Genomic DNA, 22,528 nt, shown 5'->3' on the forward strand with positions numbered 1-22,528 from the left:
AACTCACCTCCAAAAGAAAACTCCGTCCCCCAGGCTCGGCCGTGCCACTCCGGGGAGTTTCTGACTGGTGAAAAGGTGACAGCGAGACCTCGCACGAAAACTGCGGGGAGAAACCCGGCAGCACTGGGTTAAGCAAGACCCTGAAATCTGCGCTCGCCTGTGCAATCTCGGCTTTGCAACGGCTTTGCAGGTCCATTAAACAAAGCGAGACAGAAAATTGGACGCCAGCGCCTGCTCCGTGGAACGAGAGCCGCCCTGCTCCAAGCCCATCTCGCTGAGGCCTCTTGAGTTTCTTTTCAACCCTTTCTAAGGGAGAATAAAGACAAACGGCCAAGCTCAGACCCAGATCAAACACCACCTCACATGTGCTCAAGGCGAACAACCAGCCCTGGAGCAGCAGGAACGAAGCACGGTCCTCACGTGGACCTTTCCACCCCCGTTTCCACATCCAGCTGGATTTAGGGCTTCTCGGCTGGGGTGGGACCCTTCTGGGTAAGAGGAGAAAAAGCTCCGGGGTGGATCCTGCTCTTTCCAATTCCAGGAAGACCAGAGCCCCTTTGAACTCCGTCCTTCTGCTGGAGAGGGGGAAATCTGGAGATGCAAAAACACACACCCCAATGCTAATTTAGACTTACACCAGCCCTGTTGTCAAGCACTGTCATCCTGAAAACATCACTGACCCACGCCTGTGCTAGGCAGCCCCACGACAGACAGACAAGCCGGACACGATCTGTTACGCCAACGTTAACAGGCAGCCGAATATCAACCACTAGATTTGATCTTTTAAGCACCAGCGCCTTGCCCCAGGCAGCCAGCAAGACGATTGTTAGGGCTGGAGGCAGCCCGAGCGCTGTCTGCTTTCCCTGCAAGTGCTGCCCCATGAAAAGATGCACAATCCCCACCACGGTACCCCTCATTGCATAGATATTGGATTTGGGAAATAGTTTTTGCCGCAGGCAAACCTCCCCCCGTCCCCCCCATGCCTGCCCTTTCAAATGAGAACGGTTTGATGCTGTTCGCCAGATCTTTGCGGCAGGCACCAACTCCAGATGTCTGCAGAAACAAAACCAACACGTGCCACAGATGGTACAAGCAGGTCTGTCACCAAAAGCCATCGGCATCCCTATAGCTCACCCTACCCCATCCCTCCGGTGGGGGGGAAGCCTGAGAAAGAGCAAACAGGTGGAGGTAGCAAGCAAATGAAAAGCTTTTCTGGAGGGGGGAGGCAGCAAACAGCCCCACGTGCCAGCATCTCGCTGTGAAATAGCTCAGCCGCCCCGTCCACAGGCTGGGGAGTTGGTGAGGAGGGGCGGGGGCCCCCCAAGAAACCTGCAAACAGCTTTAGCTCATGGCAGGAGTGAAGAGATGGACCTATACACCAGGGCAGGCTGTTAAAGCAAGATAGGACAGCACCTCCCTTGTTACAGAGGCTCGAAGGCCTCCTGAAGCGGCTCCCTGAGCTGGGGTGAGCTGGGCAGAGGCACAGGACCACCCGAGTCACCCCCGCCAAAGCTGCGAGCCGCCTGCTGCGACGGGTGCTGGATGCAACGGGCATCCCTGACCCAGCACAAACAGCCCCATCCTGGGCTGCTCCTCCAGGAACCGCTGCGGCTTTACAACGCACATTTGGTTGTAACAGGACCCTGGTTTTTTCCTTAACATTGCTCGTTATTGCGGTGTGTAAAACAAACCCTTTGATAATCTCATTTTCCAGGTTGTAAACTCGCCTGTCGGTCGCTGGGATAAGGACGCGCCGGGGCTTCACCTCACCACGCTGTTTCTAATGATCTCAAGATCCTCAATGGAGAATTGTGCCCAGTTTCTGCAAACTATTATCTAATTCCCTCCATCCCATTACTTAAGGATTTACAACACGCAACCTCCCCCAAAATGGTTTCTGGTAAATTCTTTGAAAGCTCTTCTGGTCCTCGCATCATCATCAGGGTCAGGCACGCATTAATGGCAAAGCATTTATGCACCAGGTAACTTGTTCCCTGGGAAGCGAGTTTGTTTATGCTTTTTAAATTCAGGAAGCAATTAATAGTTGCTGCAAAACCAGTGTGCTTCTCTTGGGTGCGGGCCATAAAGCCCTGACTTGCCTTAGGGAATTCGGATGCCTCCATCTCAGCAGACACCTTCCACGAGTATGGCGTTTGCAAGGTAAATCCTAATGCTGAATAACTGATTCTAGGTGATCTTCATGCATCCACTAACTTGGAGATCTGAGACTCTGGTTTCCCAAGCCAGGTGGAGGTGACTGGTTCAGGGAACAGCACTGCCAACAAACGCGAGACCAGAGCATCTTCCAGCTTTCCCTAGAGCCAGACAGCTAGAAGTTCTCCTTATTGAAAGGTAGTGGAGAACTTCATTGAATCCCCTGACTCTGGGACCTGGAGCTTTAAAAATCAAAAAGCCACAGATAATACTGTGGATGAAGCCAGGCTCCTAGCAGAATCTAGAGATTTGATAAGGCATCCTGTAGAAAGCTGGAAAACCCCGGTCCCTGGAGCTCAGCATCCTCTGCTCACACTGAAAACCCCAGTCCCTGGAGCTCAGCATCCTCTGCTCACACTGAAAACCCCGGTCCCTGGAGCTCAGCATCCTCTGCTCACACTGAAAACCCCGGTCCCTGGAGCTCAGCATCCTCTGCTCACACTGAAAATCCTGGACCCTGGAGCTCAGCGTCCTCTGCTCACACTGAACAACTGCAGCACCTGGAAAGCAGAGGCAGAAGGATCCACCCCATGGTGCCTTCTTCTTCCCGACTAGCACAGGCATCATCCAGGGGAGGGACGATCCACTCACTGCCTCTCACTAAAAAACAACGGTCGGCTGCAGAGCTTCCCAGGTTTTAGGAGACAAGCTCCCTTTCCATGCTGGCCCCCTCTCAGCCATCAGAGAGCAATTATTTCCAGGCTCACCCCTCTGTGCTAGACTTCAACCAGCTGCAGACAGGCCTGTGCACATCCTCTTCCTAATCCTTCACGCACAATCCCTAGACAGTCCCTGGCTTTTATTATTTTCTGGCAGGAGAAACCCCTGTGTGCAGGCTGCAGCCTGAGCATCTCTCAGTACATCCCAGCTCAGGTCCAAATTATAAATTAAATGTTCATGTAACAAGAGAACTGGCAGGGACCAATTGTCCATTAATATTTTAAACCCCCGTTAATTCTTATTTAACGACCTGTCTGAAAAGTCCCTTGTAATTGCTTGATACAGTGATGGGACTAAAACTTTATTTATTGATAAGGGCTGTGGGAGACTTGTCTCATGGGGACAGCCGTGATTTCCAGTGAGGAAGCCCAGAGACAGGGCAGGCAGCGGCATCACTGCGCTGGTTGTCCATCAAGACAAGGACTCCTCACCTCTGCCAGCAAACCCACTCCTGCACAGCAGTTCTCTTCAGGGATACAAGACAAAGCCCTTACCCTTAGGTATTTTAATAATACTCTTAGGTATTTTAAGGCACTGAAAACGAGGGAATATTGTCTGTGTGTATGCTGGAAGCTCCTGTCCTTAGAAGGATGCTGTAAAACTCTCAGGGGATGGAGCTGCACCTGATGCAGGGGCTCTGGGCAAAGGACAGCAGTTTCCAGATGTGGGAATAAGTGTGTCAGCAGCACAAACCCTCACAGAGATGCAGGACAGACACGGGCAGGGTTTGCATCCCAGAGCCGTGCTGATCCAAGCAGCCCACCCCGCGAGGGGATATCCCAAAATCTGAGGCTGCAGCCTCACTGGCCGAGAACAAAACCTCCTCCATCTCCAAGCCTGAGCTTCTGAGGCTTTACCCCAGGAGGGAGCAGAGCCCAGCAAGGTGGCTCAGAGGCAGGCAAGGCTGCAGCCAGGAGCTGCCCCTCTGGCTTCAAGATCACCATTGACCTTGAAATGCAGGGCAGGCGGCTGCCATCGCCAGCATCATATGATCTGTTACAAAACACGACGGGCTCTACTTAGAGGTTACACGTCGCAGGACAAATTTAACACCCGAGAGTGCTCCCGATCCCACTGGAAGAATTCCTGGCAGGGGCTCAGTAATCGCCCACTACTGTAAGTGGCCAAGTGCCATGGCATCGGTTCGGCTCCAGACACACGAGGACCTCGTTCCTCATTTCTGATGGGAGACACACTTGGGCTGATGGCTGACAGCATGCAGGATGATGAATTTGCCAGCAGCACGTGGGCCTTGAAGCAGAGAGTAAAGGGAATCTGGAAAAGATGCTGCTCACAAAAGCCTTCATTTGTTTGAGAAAGGTATGTAAGGGCCATAATTACAAAGTTGCGTTTAAGGCAGCCTAACGTGCAGGTCCACAAAAAGATCCCTGGGGAGAATGATGCTGTGGTGGACATCGGAAGAACAGATGGAATGGAGGCATCCACAAAGGATGCCCAGTCCACAGAGGCCGATACCCAGGGAGTTCCCTGCCCAGCCATGAGAAAGACAGACTCAACACCAGGAGAAATTGTCCCTGCTGCCATCCAACCAGCTGTGCGCAAGCTCTTCCAGAGCCACGCTGGCTATTTTGGGAGGTGGAGCGGGCGGATGCTGCTGGACGCAGGGCCCGGGAAAGGCGCAGGGCAGGCAGGGAGGGAGAGCCTCTCCCAGCAGCGGAGCTGGTCCCAGCTCAGCAGCAAGCCAGACCCTGCCACTCCCTCCTCTTCCCCTCCTTCCCTTTCCTCTCCACCGGCCCCAGCCCCGCGTTTCTGAGCGGCAAGAGCCAGCTCTGCCGATGCTGCCGAGGGGCCCTGAGCCAGCTCTGGCCATAACCTCGGGACGAAAACATCAGCTCTGAAAAACAGCAACGGGAAAAACAGACGAGCGGACGCATGTGCACGCAGGAGGACTCCTGTAATCAGGAGAGCTCCAATAAAAGCAACGAGATTTGCAGTAACAGGCAATTTGGGGCACCTGCTTTGAGCCTTGAGGGAAGGGGGATGCTGGGCTTGTTTTGAGCAGGTTCACAGCGAGCGGGATAGGTGGTGTTTGCTCCCAGCCTCCGGGAACACAAAACCTGCTGCTTCCAGTCCGGTTTGCCCTCCAGCCTACACCAAGGGCCCAATGCCATCCCAGCCGCGATGCTTATGGGAGGAAGGGAACGTCGCTGTGACGGGCAGGCGGGGATGCTCAGCCTGGAACCACACTGGGTCGGGCTGCAGATGCCCCCAGCACCTCTGCTAAGAAAAGAGCAGGTTGGGAACGCCAAAGTGGAGGTGATGGAGCTGGGTCAGATCAGTGACAAGACGACAGAAAAACGTCGTCAGGCCAGCAGCTATTTTTATCTGCAAGGACCAACACTTAATACTCTCCTATCTCCCACAAAATGTCACTTGAGCGCCGGCAGAAAGCTTACACCGCTCGCAGACAAGGGCTGAAACCTGAGCGTGTAATCCCTGCTCCAGTCAAAAGTTTTAGTGGGATTCGCAGCGTCTGGACAAGGGAAGATGAGAAAAAAAACCCCTTTCCCCAGAGAAACGATGTCCAGGGCACAGAGGAGACAGGACAGGCAGGTCCCCTCTGGGACTGTGTCACCTGCAACATCTGCAGAGCACAAGGGACCTTGCAAGCCCTGGCACTATTGCACTGTCCCCCCACAACCTCAGGCAGACGTTGGCTACCCTAAGAGGGTCTTCAGAAGAGGTGGGGATGGGGAAAGGGAGGTGTTCGCCACCCTGCTCGCCAAACACCACAGCCCCCCGGGAGACAAAGGGCTGAGAGAAGCAGGGTGGGCTGGGCAGAGCCCACGGCGGGGTTTGCAGACACCCCATTGCGATATCACTGCCACCCCTCTTGGGAATTCCCCCCCATCTCCACCGAGCCGTTGTAATTACTTCAAACACCATCTCCCCACCGCCCCCACTCCCACCCCCTTCCCTCTCATCACGCAGCCCAGCCCCAGACATGCCCCAGGCGTGCGGAACGGAGGCTTCCCTCGCTTAATAAAGGCGAAGGCAGAGCGATGCCGTTATTAACAGCAGCCTGCCCCCCCCTTGCCGATGGTGGGAATATTGCACCGATAATCCCGCGGGAAGGTCCCGGCACTGCCCTGACAGCGGATGCAATAACACGGCGCCTTTTATATTGCAGAGAGTGTAAAAGCCAGCAGGTTCTTCCCCCAGGTCCCTCCTTACAGCGCAAAAAGCGTTTAGCATCATGGATGGATGGATTGACAGATGGAGAGAAACCCCCTCCCCATCAGACACAGGATAGTTCAGATTTAGGACTGCACCCTCCAGCAGGCTCTTCCCAGCGAGGGGCCAAAAAGAGCCCCAGGCAGGGACTGAGCCACGGTAAAACACGCTGTGACAAGATGTCCTGTGTGCTCAGAAAATGCAGGTACCTTGTTAAGGGCTTGCACAGAAACTTATAGGAGGTGAATTTCACTAGGGATAAAAGGCAGGAGTTCAGAGGAGCTGCCGCTCAGCCGCCCTCGGGGGAGGTTTTCACTTCATCCTGCCTTTTTTTAAATTAAAAAGACTGGCCAAAGTGGTTGGGACGGAGTGGCAGGCAATGAGAGGACCCAGCGAGCACAGGGCTGGGCAAGGCAGGATGCTGACAAAAGGGGAAGGGCGATGGTTTCCCAGTGGGATGCGAAGCACCTCGATGCAAGCACATAATGGATGTTGATGGTTAAAACCAGCTCCGCTAGACCCAGAAATCCTCTCTTACAGCAAGGCGCAGGGTAAAAACCTCAGGGAATATACTGCAGAGGCAAAACCCGCATTCCTGAGATGGTCGAGAAATGATCACATATATCTCCCTCCATCTCCCATTTCTAAGATCCATTTCTGAAGCATCGTCAGCCAAGAAACTTCAGTTGACTGGACGTGGTTAAAGCAAACTCACACACGCAAAAAGTCTTATAGCTGAAACTTGAATGATCTCCACAAACGTCTTGCATATTTTCAAGGACACTGAGGAAATACGCATTTTCCCCCCCCCCCCATTTTGTGGACTTAAAAAAAGCACCCCAAGGGAAAAAGTCATTTAGAACTACTTAGGAAACACAAAGCATAAAAAGCCTGTAATTATTTCTCTGCCAAGGGCTTGTCAAGTTTGAAAATCCCAGCTCTTGAACCACTAATCCTTATGGAAAAAAAAAATGCAACTTCGGCAAGATGCGTTGTCAGTTGACTTTCACTGCACTTTTCCAGCACGAATGCGCTAAAGGGGAAGACTTAGACCTTCCACCCACACCGTGCCCGATGTGCTTCCCTGGCCGACCAAGGAGACCTGCGAAGCATCATCCTGAGCAGCAGCTGCTCTGCAGGCATCAGGCTGGGGTCAGGGGGAAGGACCAAGGCTGGTGTTTGGAGGCAGAAGTGCCTGAAACAGGCAAAAATAAATCAGTTTGGGGCGGGGGGATACTTTAAAAGCCAAAGATTCAGAGAGTTCCTGGGATTTTTGTTATGCAGTTGAAAATAGGATAAATACATTATTGGCAGGGAAACTGCACTTTCTCCAGAGGACAGGGATGTGCCATCCCAGCAGGGCAGGGTGGGTTTGGGTTTGCTGGTTTAGCAGCCAAACTCACCACTTCACATCACCCTGCCTGGATAAGGATGGGTGGCACCAGCGCTTCTGAACTTGGTTGGCCATGGAGAAATGGTCCCATGAAGGTAGTTGTGTCCTCATAAACACCCCAGCATCAAAGCATTAACCACATTCCTTCCACCTTCACTACAGCCATAAGGAGCTGTAGTTTTGCTACGAGGAGAAACATGAAGCACCGGGAGCCGGCAGGACCTCAGTGTGCTCGGCTAGAGGTCGCTCCCACTGCAAACCCTTACCATGAAACCCAAAATAGCACCTGGCTGATTGCTCAGTTGGCCAAAAAAAAAAGGTGCAAAGGTGAGTTTGGTGCTGCAGAAGAAACTCCTGTAAAGACCCTTCCAAGGGCACAGACACTTTGGCTCTTGCTAGGAGCCAGCCAGAGACAGCCAGCGTGGGCACGCCAGCCATGTCCCCAGCCTGGATAGGCTCTGGTGGGTGCAGTGACAAGTGTCTTACACCAGGCAGAGCAGGTAAGCCAAGGAAACCCACCTCACTTGGACCTATTTCCACCAAGCAAGGCCCTTCACCCATCTCAGACCTCCTCTCCCATTACTTTCTTCTGAACTATCTCCATAACAGCACCTCCCATCAAAGTGGGTTTTAATGTCCTCGAGGTAATGTGTGCAGGAAGGCTCTCCTCCTTTCTGGTTAACCCTCCTTCCTAAGGCCAGAGCTGGAACAAGCTCAGACTCAAGAGCCCAAGACTTTAAGCTTCATTAAACTTTTAAGCCAGTCCATTGAGGTTGCTCTTTCAGCCTTTCGTAATTACAGACACAGGAGGAAGGAGCAACATTCACCTGAGCAGGCATCAAGAAGATTCAGACACTTAATGGCTTTCCTCACCAAGCTCCCACGGCCACATCACTGTTTAAAAGGATCTGTTCAATACCACTCCAGCACTCTGCCCGGCAGCAGAGATGCTGAGATATTCAGTATTTCAGTAATTCAATATTCAAGTTCCCCACTGCCCTCCCATCTGGCCACCTATTTGGCACAAGTGGGACTCAAGACACGTGAGCCTGAGCCATCCCACCACACCAGAGACCGTGGGTGCCCAAGCCAAGAGGATGGTTGGGTTCACAGACATGGCTCAGGCGACCAAGGTGCTCTCAGCTCTCCCTGCAGCCAAGACCTGGAGTTCAGCATCTCCATCGGGCAATTCAGACCTTGGCTTGGCCAAACCACATGCTCCAGAGCAGCCTCTTCCTCCCCTTCAACTCTTGCAGGAGCCTATTGAAAGTGGCCTGCGAGCAGAGAGGAGACTGTCACCCCATCCTCAACACCCTGCACACCCAACACACATGCAGCACAACTGCTGTTCCCTCATCACCTATTGCCTGGATGGTCCTCTCTCAGACCAGAAATGGAAAAGATGCCCCAGCAGTGTGTCGTAGGGCAGCCCCACTCCAGCCTTGACACAGAATTCATCGCGCAAGAGTTCTGGTGTTGTGCCTTGACAAGTATCCACCTCCACTATTGGCACCCATGAATTTATTCATCTGATGGCATCAAAATCACCCCTGTGGAGGTAATTGCAAACATACACCATTTCCCATGTTGTATTTCCCTCCTCCTGTTTATATATGTTACTACAGAAGTTAGCAACATTTTGCAGCTAAGACGCTGTTTTCCGGGAATAAAGACTTAACAGAGCCAGCAAATGCTCAGCAGAAATTTTGACAATGAAAGCGTCCCTATGTTTTTACAATGGCGGGGGTTGTAGGGAAAAAATAACAACACTGACACTTTCAAATAAAACAAAAACAACTGCTGCAGCCGAGAACTGCCTCCAGGTCCCTTAACCTATTTCTCTCACTAACCAATTTTTTCCTGCCAAATGCTTCCCTGAGCTTTCAATAGCAAAGAGAAAACTCCCACCCCCCTCTTCCTGCTTATCCGCCTTGGGTGATGCTACACGGTGAAAAATCAACTTATAATGTGGCCCTGCTGGCCCCAGGCGGGGAAGAAGGAGCCCTTGGTACACAGAGGCTTCAGGTTCATCCCAGCAGCTCTGCAGCACAAAACCAGCAGAGGATGCGCGTCCCAAAGAGACGTATCGCTTCCGAATGGTCCCAAACAAATCTCTTCTCCAGGAACTGCCGTTGCCTCTTGTTGTGCTTTTAATACCCCACTTTGGTCCTTTGCCAGGCAGGGGACCTTGCCCAGAGGGATTTCGGGGGCTCGCCGCCCCACCGTGCTGGTGGTTATCATTCCAGAGGAACAGACGTACTGGAGAGGGAGATTTTGCACGGTGGCGGCGAGGGCGGAGGACAATGGGCCGTGGAGTGATGGTGGCGTGAAAAGGGATTTGTTCCGCTGTCAAGGACAGAAAGCTCTCCCCAAGAGCAGCGTTCGGAAATTAAGGCCACAAGGGGAAGGAGAGGGGTAGGGAGAGGCGAGAGACAATGTACGGACAACAGCGGCAGGGAGACAGCTGGGAAGGATCAACGCCGAGCCCTGATGGGCTCGCAGAGCACGAGGAAGCCTCCTCCACCGTGTTCTGCCCTTCGAGGCATTTGCCCTGAGGACAAGGAGGATGCCTCCGTGCAGGGAGAATCTTTCATCTGCAACTGTGGAGACCCAGCAACCCAGGGGAAGCATCACTGCGTGCTGGGATGTGCTGGGATACAGAGGAGAGTAGTTCTACCGATTCATGCCTTTTCCTATCGACCCATGCCTTAATCCTGCTGATTCGTGCCTGGGAGAAGCTGGTAGCTCTGCAACACAAGCCCTTGGTCACCTTTGGTCAAGAGTAGCGCAAGGTGGAAAACACAAAGGCAGGCACAACATAAAAATTAGGCAAATCTGGAGAGAGTCTAAGAATTTATGCCCTGCATTCGAATTTGCCCAGCAAGATGCTCAAAGCACTTGTGACGATGAATGAAGCCTTTTTTAAAAGAGATTCCTATTTCCAGCTACGTCTCATGAGCGAAGGAGCCAAGTCTCAGTTTTTTCTCCTGCGCGCAACCGTGGCCCATCACACCCGGACCAGGCACCAATGTGGGAGACCTGAACCCAAAAAAGGATCACACTCATGGGCATGGGAAATGCTCTACTGAAAACAGGTAGGTGCATGCAAGCACACAGTGCAATATGAGAAAATAAATTGTTTGTATTCAATGCAATGTGATTTCACCCCTATATTGAGAAACACACACGCCACCCTCCTGAAAAATCAAACCTTTGTGGGAGAAAACACCATTTTCAGAAAGCCAGCCTACAAAATGTGGAGCACCTGCAGGATCCTCAACAAGCTGAAGAAATTGGTCTTTCATTAATATGGTCCCAGCAAAACAGATAAGCAAGAAGACAGAGCCATCTGATAGAAACCCCCCCAGGTAAACAGAGATGGGTGCCACCAACCCAACGGCGTGCCCCTGCCGCCACGGCAGCCCCAGCACGCTGCTGCTCAGCTGCCACCCTGCCCCACGCCTTTTGCAAAAGCTTTCAGGATCTGGCTGTCCGTAAATATTTGGGGTGGGAAGCCAGGGATTACAGAACCCCTCTCCTGGGCAACCAAGGTTTGATGAACTTAAAAAAAAAAAAAAGAAAAAAGAAAAAAAAAAGGCAAGCTACAAACAGAGCTCCAGTGACACGCCTGCCAGTCTCACAGAGACGCATGGGACAACCCGGGCGCATCCACTGCCCCAGGAGAAGATACCTGGGGAGCAGCTGGCTTCCTTCTGCCCAGGCAGGATTCCTCCCAGGTTAAAAGCACCGAGGGACAAAATGGAAGTGACTGTGGCTGTAGGCTTTCACACACGTCTGTGCAGTGTTTGCCATGTCAGGGAGGGCTGTTAGTCCCCCCCACCTCTTCCTTCTTATAAATTCACAGAAATTCAAATTTCTCATAAAAACAATTTTATTAAAAAAAAAATATTTTGGGTCAACATCAGTATTTCACCAGCCTAAAATCTAAATATTTTCTCCCTGCTTTAAAGCTATTTGTTACTCCCGTTACAGAGGAGATGCTTTATTAAATAGCAGGCTGCTATTAAATATCTGTATTAAATAGCAGGCTGCTGCACAGTCCTCCCGCCCAGGCCCCCTGTCCCCACCCCACATTTGCATCTGCAGAGGGCACGAGCCAGAGACAAAACAGAGCACAAAGGGACAAAGAGCATCTTGAGAAGAAAAATATCTGGGATATGGGATGTATTGAGTACTGCTCCTTGGTTGCACACCACGGGGTTCTCCAGAATTGGGGAACCATGAATCCAGGCCCAAACCTGACTCAAACCGTTGGGTTTGCCCCCCCCACAGCCAGGCACAGCACCTGCACCCCAGCAAGCACAAGAGCAGACCAACCCTCACCCCCAAAGCCCCTTTCTCCCCCACCAAGGCAGAGGGTGCTCTGGGGTGGCTGAAACCCTGACAGAAAGCCCCCCAAGGAAGCACCAAGAAAAAAAAAAAAAAGAAAAGAAAAAGGAGAAAAAAAAAAAAAAATTGTGGGCTCTCTTAAATCCACGGCTTGGAAAATCCCTCCCTGCGCTTGCAAGCAGGTGAAGAAGCGGCGAGGCGAGGGCTGGCGAGCCGGGGCAGGAGGGGACCCCAGCTGTCTCTCCAGCTGGTGGAGACAAAATTCTCATCAAACCGAAACAAACCCCCCTTTCTTTCCCCAAGCCGATTTCCTTTCAGCACCTTCATCACAATCGCAAAGATCCAAAGTGGTTCCCCGCCTCCGAGCACCCCGTTTGGGCTGAGCCTGGAGTGCTGTGCCACAGGGGGACAAATAAAGAAAAATGGGGGGAGGAAAAAAAAAAAACAACCACCATTGTGGGTCCGAAACAAGACAGCAGAAACCACAGAGGGTCCTAAGGATGCTCAGGTCCCAGTTCTGCCGGTGCCGACCCACAGCCCCCGAAGTCCCATTGCCAATGAGCAGGAGAAAAGGTGACCCCAGAGCCACCCCTGTCCCCACCGCAGAGGGACAGGTGACAAGTATATTCAGCTGCCTTGCCCCCAAGCTGCCAAACGTCGCTCCCTTCCAGGCCTTTCAATGAAACATTAATTGTAAGACACAAATCTAATTAAGGGCAGAGGGAAGGGGCAAGATGCCAAATCTCTTCTTCACTCCCTTTGGAAAGGGGGAACCCCACGAGCGGGAGGAAGGGGGTAGCAGAGACAGGGGTAATGGGTATTTTGCTCGCCTGGCGTTTCCAGCACGGATCCCGTAATGACCTCTGTAGCGCCCCTCTCATCCCTGCAGCCTACTGCTTCCCTGCTTTCTCCTCCCGACAGCACAAGGTGACTTAATAACAAAAAACAAAGGACCAGTGCCTTGTCCCAGCCCAGAGGTACCCACCACCGCATCCCTGGTGGGGATGAGGCCAGATTTGGCTGCCCCTGAGCCACACTCATCTCAGCCTGCAAAGAACCAACATATTTCCTCTAGGAGTTGTGCGAAAAGAGAGCAAAGACAGAGAGGGGTTTGCTAGAGGAGACAAGGTGCTGGGTGGGGACGGGGGGCAGGCAAGAAGGATGGGAAGTGCTAGAAGAAAAAGTTGAGGGATGGGGGAGAGTAGATGGGAAGGGACTGGCAAGAGGGACATCATGACACAGAGCTGTTGTGTACAGGCCAGCCTGACCGCCCCCAGTCCTTGGTCAGCTGGAGAAGCCCAAGTGACCACCGTCCTCTCCATAGCATCCCATACAATAAGGGAAAAGGACCTTTAGAGGACGTGTTGCACTGTAGCTGGGCTGACCCATGGCTCTCTGGAGGGACCATTCTCTCCCGTCACCCACAAGAGGAGCAAAAAGTCCCATTTCTCCAGGCTGGAGAAGGCAAAGGACTGCGTATCGCCAGCACAAACCCCCCCAGACCATAGGGAGTCTCCAGCCTGCGGGACCAGGCTGCCCTAAAGAGTTCAGCATCAGCATCACCTTATTCATTCAAACCGTTTGGGATTATCCCCCTTCACAACCCTTCTGGGCTGGGCAAGCAGTGCCACGGTTTGCAGCTAATTGTGCAATTACATTCATCACCCACGTTAAGCAGGATAAACAACCACCGTGCTTCAAACCGCTGCCCTTCTCTCCTCTACAGCAGCAGCTGTCAGACGAGGCTCCAGTGGGCAAGAGGAGGCTGCACGGCTCCGAGTCGGGCACATCCCACCTTCCCCTGCGCAGAGCCGGCCAGGGTCTGATGGACCACGCTGCTGGGGATCCAGGCTCATCCCCCATACGAAGATAACTGGGTGCAACTTTAAAACCCAACACCAATGAGTTTCTTCATACATGTTTTCTTTTGTGCGCGTTCCGAGCTTAGGAGGATTTTTTTTTTTCCCCTTTCGCTGCTGGATGCGCCTCCTTCTTTTAATTCACAGAGGAGGAGGTGGAGGCACCCACGCAACCCCATGACTCCAGGAGCAGGGGATTTTGGAGCGCCCGCCAAGCAGGGGGAGCTTTGCAATGACGGCGCAGAAGCTGGCAACAGCACAGAGCCGTCAAGCCGTGTGAAGACAGGGCGAGCATCACACAACTGCCTCCCTCGGCCGGGGAGCCCGGCACGGCGGCAATGGCTCGGGGGCCGCGGCCGCCCCTCCGCTGCCGGCGCCCACATGCCAGCCCTGCTCCGAGATGTGCTGGCCATCTGCTCCCGCCAGCCGGGGCTGGGGCCGGGGCTCTGCGCCGAGGCTGGGGACGTGCCAAGCCGTCCCGCCGCCGCCACGCTCCCCAGCTGCGCCCCCCGTCACGACCGCACCGCTGTCAGCGCTCCCAGCCCCCCGAACCGGCCGGTGGGGTTTCTGCACTGCACCGGTGTCGCTCACAGTGGGGACTCGGGATGGAGGTGTTCGCATGGCTCCAGGTCCTCCCTACAGCTCTAGTTCTGCTTGCCCCATGCAAGCCCACTGTGAAACACCTCCGGGCAAGTGGGGCTCAGCCGTTCCCATCCTCATGTGGATTTTGAGTCCCCAGGGCAGCTCCCTTCGCCAGCCTGCCTCCTCCCATCACTTGCACCTTCCCCATTCAAAGCCAGGTTTGACGTTGCAGCCCCCCAAAATCTGCCACCAGGAAGCCCATTCCCCTGGTCCCTAACGCGGGGGCCCCACAGCCAGGGCACATCCCCATGGCCGCTCTGCAGTTGGGGAGCCGGCCAGGGCGAAGCCTGAACCTTGTCATAGTTGAGACTTATCAGGTTTGGACAAGAGCCGGGGGCTGCCGCGGGATTCAGGATGTTCCGTAACAAACGTCCTCTGCCCCAAATAGACACTGTCCCAGGGGCGCACGCTTGAGCGGTCTCTCCCCAGGATCCCTCCCCACCAGCGCTGGGGAAACTGGTCCAAGAGCATCGCCCAGCACCCCAAGTCCCCAGCCAGCATCACCGTCCAAACCACCCACAGGTCCTGAGCCACGGTGCTGGGCACCCTAAAGCGATGCCGAGACCTGGCCTGGCATACCTGGTCTTTGATCCATCCCTCTCCAGGTCCTCTCCCCAGGTCTTCCTCTTTATGAAAGACCAATAAATGTAAAACATCTGTTTTAATAAATGATTCCTCAATTTCTAGAGCCCGGCAAGTCAGATGTTCGCTTAAAACTGTCCGTAACACTTTCCACGGGTGTATTTATAACTACACACATAACTCTGCCATCTCACGCTCTGCCGTTAACCCTCTGCAGCCGCGTTACAAACGGAGCTCAAACAGAGAGCGAAGATACGTGTCAGAAAATACCGCACCTACTCATCTCTGGTAAAACATTCCAACAGTCACCATCTGGAAAAGAAATCTCTTCTTTTGATTAAAAAAAAAAGATAAAATAAAATAAAATACACGCACAAAAAACCACCACACCATGACATTGTCAGGTAGGATCCAGACCACTTTCCCAGCACCAGAATTTCCCCACAGAGACACCCCAGCGCGGCGAGCGCCGCTGCTCCGTGCCGGCGGAGAGGCCCCCGGAGCCCGGCTCCACCGGTGCCACCGCCGCTGCCGCAGGGACTATCGGTCGCTTCACACCATCGCGCTGCAAATCAAGGAGTGTCAGTCGCTCGTGATAATTAACCAGCTCCTGGCTCGAGATAATTAGCTCAGTCTAAAAGCAGCAGCTCTTCCCCTGTGTGTTTCGCACCGAAAGCCCCGTTATCGGCATCGGCACCGCGCTCCTGCACCCGGGACTGGGAAAAGGGCTCAGCCCAAAGACAGGACAGACGGTTTGGCTAAGAAAGAGATTTTTTTGTTAAATGCAGAAACATAAAGGTCAGCAGAGCCCAAAGGGAACAGCTCTTTGGGACTCTGCCCTGCGTCCTTGCTGTCCACAGGTAAGGAGTTGCAGCACCGGCACCGTGGAGAGCCCCACCAGGGGGACTGAGGGAGCAGGAACACGGACCTACAGTCCCATGCCAAAAATAATAAAATAAAATAAAATAAAATAAAATAAAAAATAAAATAAAATAAAATAAAATAAAATAAAATAAAATAAAATAAAATAAAAAATAAAATAAAATAAAAAATAAAATAAAACAAAACAAAATAAAATAAAATAAAATCCAAGGGGACAACAACATGAGAGAAGCGGCAGGCGGGTGCAGGAGGGGAAGAGGTCGGCAGCAGTTCATGGTTAAAACCATCTCACCTCGGGGAAAGCGCCTGCCGCAGGACACCTCCCCACAGTTCAAGCAGAAGTTACCAACCCAAATGCAGATGAGAAATAACCGGGATGAACGGTGCAACCGCCAGATCCCAGGAAATATTTGTGACTTTTTTTTTTTTTAAATCATCCTTCTCCGTCCTGACAGCGAGATGCACACAGCAAGAAACCAACTGCAGCACCGATTTCTTTCACGGCCAAGGGACATAGGAGGAGGGTTTCAGGTTGGAGTCGGCTTCCAGCGCTCAAAAGCTGTAGTCAAACACTCAGAGAGTAAAACCCACGCATGCTGCAAGCTGGAAAGGCATTTCTGCGGTAATATTTACCCCAATGTCCCCTTAATGCTCCAAACAGAGGCACCAATAAAGCAGAAAGTATGAAAACCGGTAGCCAAATTTCTACAGGCAAACAAGCAGCGCACCCAATCTCAACAAATTTTTGCCTAAAAAAAAAAAAGTATTAACACAGTTCTCTCCACTCTCTCAGCAGCTAATTCTTCCGCTCTTTCATAAATATTTGAAAACAAGGTCACGCGCACAAATTCTGCTTTCAATTTGCCTTGTATCCATAGTGATTAAACTCAGACCTACAATACAGGACTTAAAGGAAAAAACTTTTAAAAGGCCTGGAGCAGGGCTAGCCCCCGGCACGCTTGCCGACCCGCCAAAGGCCAGGGACGAGCCCATCAGCAATGACTGTTTTCTCATAAGACAGCGACCTGGGAATTTAATCGTGGGGCTCCCGCAGGCGTGCTATCGCTATAGTGAGGGATCCGGCCCTCCATCTACACCCTCCGCAATAAACAACCAGCCTGGAGACAGCACAAATTTAACGACTCTGAAACTCAGACAGGGAGTGGGGTCCGGCAAGGACGGCAAGAGCGGGATGAGCAGGAAAAAATGAAAGCGGGTGCAGGAAAGACTCGACAGCAATCTACCTATCACCAATGGAAAGATGTTTTTCTCTAAAAAGAAGAAAAATAATTTTCTCAGTATCTTTTGCCCATAAGCCTCACGCTTGCCAAAGGGGAAGCATTGGGGCTGGAAGCTTTTACCACCTACATCCAATTTCCTGCTCCATCACAGCCCCAGACATAGGCAAAGCCTCCGGCATGTCATAGCAAACGCTCCAAATTCAGCGGGGCCTTCCCTGGTCCCTGCCGAGTGCCTCAGTTTCCCTACCTGACCATGGGGAGCAACAGCATTTCCCTGCCTGTGGGACTATTAGGAAAATAGATCCATCCAGGACTGGGTCAGGGAGGATATAGCATTTCTCCTGCAGACACTCCATAGGAAAATAAAGCCAGAAGAGACAGGAAAACACTTTGCACTGTCCCTCTGCAGCCGCGGGCTTACTGAGGGGGTCTCACGGGCTCCTGACAAGAGGTTCCTAAATTCCCAAGGCACAAACCAAGCGCAACGAAACACCTCAAAAAAGGGGAGAACCGGGGGTGCAGGGAGGCTGCGAGGGAGAAGCACAACTGGCCGCGCAGCACCGTAAGGCTGTCACCCCTTGGGACACGCGAGGCAGGGGCAGCGGGGACCTGCGGGGGGACACCGAGCGCTTTTGGCAGGGCTTTGCGAGCGGTGGGAGCAGAGCGGGGCGAGGGGGACACTTACTTCTCGTAGTCCAGTTTGCAGTAGAGCTTCTTGTCGCGATAGAAGCAGGTGGTCTGCAGGGGCTCCTTGCAGGACGCGCACTGGACGCACTGCTCGTGCCACAGGCTGTCGTTCAGGCGCAGCAGGAACCGGTCCGAAATGACTCGCTGGCACCCTTCACACACCGACTTGGGGGTCGCGGCTCTGCCTGCGGGAGGGACCCAGGGCAGGGCTGGGTGAGGGAGAGGTGGATGGGGAGACGGACCGGGCACGGGACGGACGGAGGATCCCCCAGTTTTCGCTCCCCCCCCGCAGGCTGGTGGGTCGGGGGAGGGCGGGGGGTGTGCGGGGTGCTGCTCCGGGACCCGCTGGCGACCTGTGCCTTGGGGGAGCTCCGGGGGGGAAACATCGCCCTCAATTTCGTTCCTTTTAGAAAGTCGGCAGCGGAGCCGCAGCTTGGAGAGAGGGCGGTTGTTCGAAACGGATATTAAAACGAAGAAAAATAAAACAAAATAAAATATTTGTTGTTCGATACGAAGGAAGGGCCCTCGTTGCACTGGCGGACTGGGGGGAGCACGCACGATTTAATGCAATAGCGGAACGAACCGGGAGCGGGAAGGCGGTCGCCGGGGGCACTCCCCGGGCGAAGGGAGCGGCGCAGCCCCGGGCAGGAACGAGCCGGGGGAAGAGCTGCCCCCGGGTCCCCTCGGACTCCCCTGTGCCCATCGCTCGGGGCCCGCCCGGCCGTGTCCCACCCAGGGGGTCCCCGGGAGGGCAAGCGCTGCGCCCCGACTTACCCAGCAGGGAGGAGAAGGGAGCCGCAGGGTCCAGGGCGCTCTGCAAACTCTCCTCCATCTTCAGCCCGTCCAGCATGGTGGGGAGCCGAGCCGTGCGAAGGGGCCTCGCCGCCCGCCTGCCAACACAGCCCGGACACGCCGCGCTCAGTCCCGGCCAGCGGCCCCGCCATCCCCGTCCAGGGCTTCCCCGCCCCGGCTGCCCGCCCGCTCCCGGGGCGCCCCGCTCTCCTCCTCCCTCCCTGTGGCCGAGCGGGTGAAACCCCCCCCCGGGCCCCCTACCCCGGCTTCGCAGCCGCTGCCCCGGGCGGGCTCTCAGCGTCCCACCAGCCCCCGGGCCCCCCGGGGCAGCGGGACGGGAGGATGCGGGGCTGCCGTCGGCGGAGCTCGACCGCTTACCTGGGGCGGCTCCGGCGGTACCTTCCTGCGGGGAAACGGCGGGAGAGGTGTCCGTAGCCACCGCTCGAGGAGAGTCCTCCGGCGGCTCCTGCTTCCCCGGGCTGGCCTCCCCCGGCCTCCCCGCCGCCGGAGCTGCTCGGGGTGGGGAACGAGCCGCGGCGCCCTGGACGGCTCCGGAGCGGAGCGCACCAACCTGCGGGGAAGCGCCCGGCCGACTGCTGCCAAGGCACATTTCCTGGAGCTGATACCTCCCTGCCCGACCCCCACCCCCTGCCCTCCCCTCTCCACCCCACTCGAAATAAGTTTCCTCCCCGCTCTCCTGCCTGGCTGCAGGCACCGGCCCCGCCACGCCTCGAGGGGCCGGCGGTCCTGCCCGGCTCCGGGGGGCACGGCCGGGCAGCCCCGTCTCCGCTCCCTAGATTTTTTTCTTCTTTTCTTAGAAAACAAGCTAAAAAGAAAAGGGGAAAAAAAAAAAAAAAGTGGAGAGCGATGCCCCGCCACCGCGGCCCTCCCGGTAGTGAAACCGGCTGGAAATCAGCTCCCCCTTCCAGGGGAAGCCCAGGCCGGGAGGCTTTGGGGAAAGCCGGTCCCCAGGGCGGGATGTGCTCCCCCGCGCTGCGCATCGCTCCGGGCCCCTGGCTCCTGCCTCTCCGGAGTATTTAAGGAAAATGAGTGCTGGGAGAGGAAGGGGAAAAAAAAAAACCAAAAAAAAGCCCAAAGCCGGAGGGCTCGTCGCCGGTGACCGCTGGCGCCGAGCAGGGCCCGGTCCGCTACGGGAGCCGGTATCGCGGAGCCGCAGGGGGAGGCGGCCCCGGTGGAAGCGCCGCTTTCGGCTCCGCCAAACCGCATCGGTTTCGGGGAGGGGAAACCCGCGGAGGAAAGATCCCGCCCGGCTAGGGAAGCTGAAACTTGGAGCCTTCCCGCAGCCCCGGCGATTTCCCGTCCCGCCCGGCTCTCCCTTTCTCTCCTGCCCGGAGGGCGTGGGGGGGATGTCGCTGTTTTTCGGGGATTTTCACGGGCCCCGCAGGTCCGGAGTACCCGCAGTGGGGCCGGGGCCGCGTACCTGCCGCTGTGGGAGCAGCCTGGGCAGCGGGGGCCCGGCTTCTCCCGGCACCGGGGAGAACCGGATTCCCCCTTTCCAGCTGGTGGGGGAGAAACGGCTGCAGAACTGCGAGGGACCCACTACAGGCTGTTGGAGGATGAAAGGTTTTTAGGGGCCTCACCTCCTGTGTTCACCGGTGACCTTGGCACCAGGAGCAGGAGCACTCCCAGCCTCTCTGTGGGGCATCCTCGTCACCAAGTGTTCCTCACGCACAGATGACGTGGGTGATGCAGGGACCAAGGTCATGCCCTTCGGGAAGCTCGTAGAAAGGACAGAGGCCGCAGGTTAGCATGGGTGGATCAGCACCCTGCCAATATCCCATGGAAGTGGAAAACTGTATCCCAGTGTAACCACACTGGGAGCTCAGGCAAAAAAGCATTGGTTAGCATGAAACAGCTCTGGTCCCTCACATCCAGGAAGGCTGAGCTTCAGCAGGGAAGCACTGGGCTCTGATAACTCTGCCTTTGTCTCTCCTGAAGGACTCTGAGCAGCTCCAGACAAGTTTATGGGCAGCCAGATCTATTGGAGCCACATTGCCAAGATACCAGCCCAGCAAGGACGGCAGCATGACCAGGAGCTCCAGGCACCACATGCTGCCCTTCCTCCCTGTGCAAACCAGCACAGCCATCCTAGCCCATCCCATCTGCAGAGCTGTGCAAGGTGATAGATTTTCCTTACACAGCCAGGTTCAGCTCCGTGGGGTGAGAATGCCATCCTTGACCACTGTAAAACTGTGTCCCCATACAGGGCACGTTGCTTATATACTCAGACTGCCCATCCAATTTGGTCTGATGCAGGAACAGCTGGAAGGGAAGTCATCCCCCCTAGATGTTGTCACCCAGTGGTGTTCCCCCTTCTCCTCCTCTCCAGAAGGGTTCTGGAGACTGCCTTACCTCACAGCTCTCATGAACAACTCCCAGCTCAGTCTACAAAGAATAAAGCTTGAGGGATGGGCCCAGTGCATAACACCAAGGAAGCTGCAGTAGGATGTTGCTGCTCTTGATTTACACATCAGCTCCCATACAGATCACTGGAGCACACCTAGTCTTGTGCAAAGGGTGGTCACTTGGTGAACCAGTAAAATATGCAAAAAAATATACTCTAAATCCCCTCACTCCCAACACACATCTTCAACTCAGGCAATAGCCTTGCAAAAGATGAGGGGGGAGTATTTTAGCCAGCATACGGCAGCCTCTGAGGGCCAGGTTTTCATGATTAGCTCACCCAGGGCTGGATTAGATGAAGCAACCCACAACATCAGCAGCTGAAGAGAATTAAATCAAAGGAGAAGCTGTAGGGTCTGCAGGCAGCCAGGTGTCAAAAAATTGGGTGGTCTGGGAAAAGCGGCATTTAACAGAAGCTGCTGAACAAATTAACAAGCCGATGGCAGTGGAAAATGGGCCACACATCTCCCTGCTGGGGTTGCCCATCTCTTTATTTTTTGTGCCAAACAGCTTGGGTGGACCAGCAGGTCCACACCATTCACTGCTGGAAGGAGATCAGCAGCGCTCAGCTCCAAGGCCTGGTAGCCACAGTCACAACTCCAGACAGCAGGGAGCCAGGTTCCTCCTGCAATATCACCTTAACTCTGCCCAGCGAAGCAATTGCAGAACCATGGAGGAGCAGGGAGGGCTGGACCCAGAATAAGGCACACAGGAGACCAAGGAAGAGAGTGGTTATGAGTTGTGCTTCCCCTACACACACACCAGCCACCTCCCTTGGGACAGGAGTCACTGGGCCAGCTAGCCAGCATCACTGCGGTGCCTTTAATGCCTTAAGCCAACTTGATCCAGAAGACAAAGCCCTGCCCGCCACCCAGAGACATCCCCCTCCACCTCTTACCCCTGGAAAGAGCACATCATCCTTTCCTTCCCACCACTGCCACAGCTGTTTCTAAGGCATCAGCTGTCAAATATCTCTGGGGTGATAAAAGTCTCCCCCTTTACCACTGAAGTGCCCCAAAACAAGCCTGTCTCCAGTAGAGCTAATTGCACAGGGGCCACAGGGGAGAGGTGAGAGGTATGGGCTGGCAGCCACTGGCCTTGCGCAGGTACAGGTCAACCTTGTCCACTAATGCTGACAAACGCCTAGGGATTTATCAGTGTTTTTCTGTGTCGTGCTTTCCAACACACTGTACCTCGCCATGAAATAAAAGCCATCATCCCCTGAAGGAGGATGCACACACTGCTTCCCACTGCTACCATCAGCTCTGGGGAGCCCCACATGCCTCCTCATCTGTCTAGTTCCTCCTCTTCCTCTCCATACCCTCTGCTGCCCCAGGAGGTGCCAAGTCATCACAGCCTCCCCCAGCTTCCCACCTGTGCCTTTGATATGACAGGGGAGAGCTGGGAGGGATGGAGATGGGACAAACAGAGAAACCAGGCAGCAAAAAGAGCATCTCAGGGGAGCTGGGGTGTGATGGTGAAGGCCATCCAGCGTGCAGCCCAGACAAGAGGTCCTTGAGGAAAGGCCGGTGGTGGTGGCACTCGGT

The 22,528-nt window shown here is 54.5% G+C and overlaps 1 protein-coding gene across 1 annotated transcript in view; it reads right to left on the reverse strand.

Annotated features, from left to right (window-relative positions):
* LMX1A (LIM homeobox transcription factor 1 alpha) overlaps window positions 1-19,128 on the reverse strand; it is a 40,577-nt gene extending 21,449 nt beyond the window's left edge. Inside the window, exons 1-3 of the mRNA XM_065648954.1 lie at window positions 18,936-19,128; window positions 18,540-18,655; window positions 17,764-17,950 (exon numbers count right to left, since the gene is read on the reverse strand). Coding sequence (XP_065505026.1) covers window positions 17,764-17,950; window positions 18,540-18,615 — 263 coding nt within the window. The 5' untranslated portion in view covers window positions 18,616-18,655; window positions 18,936-19,128. The remainder of the gene's footprint in view (window positions 1-17,763; window positions 17,951-18,539; window positions 18,656-18,935) is intronic.
* Between the last annotated feature and the right edge of the window lie 3,400 nt (window positions 19,129-22,528).

Source organism: Caloenas nicobarica, chromosome 20 (genome assembly GCF_036013445.1).
Source record: "Caloenas nicobarica isolate bCalNic1 chromosome 20, bCalNic1.hap1, whole genome shotgun sequence".
NCBI classification, from domain to species: Eukaryota; Metazoa; Chordata; class Aves; order Columbiformes; family Columbidae; genus Caloenas; species Caloenas nicobarica.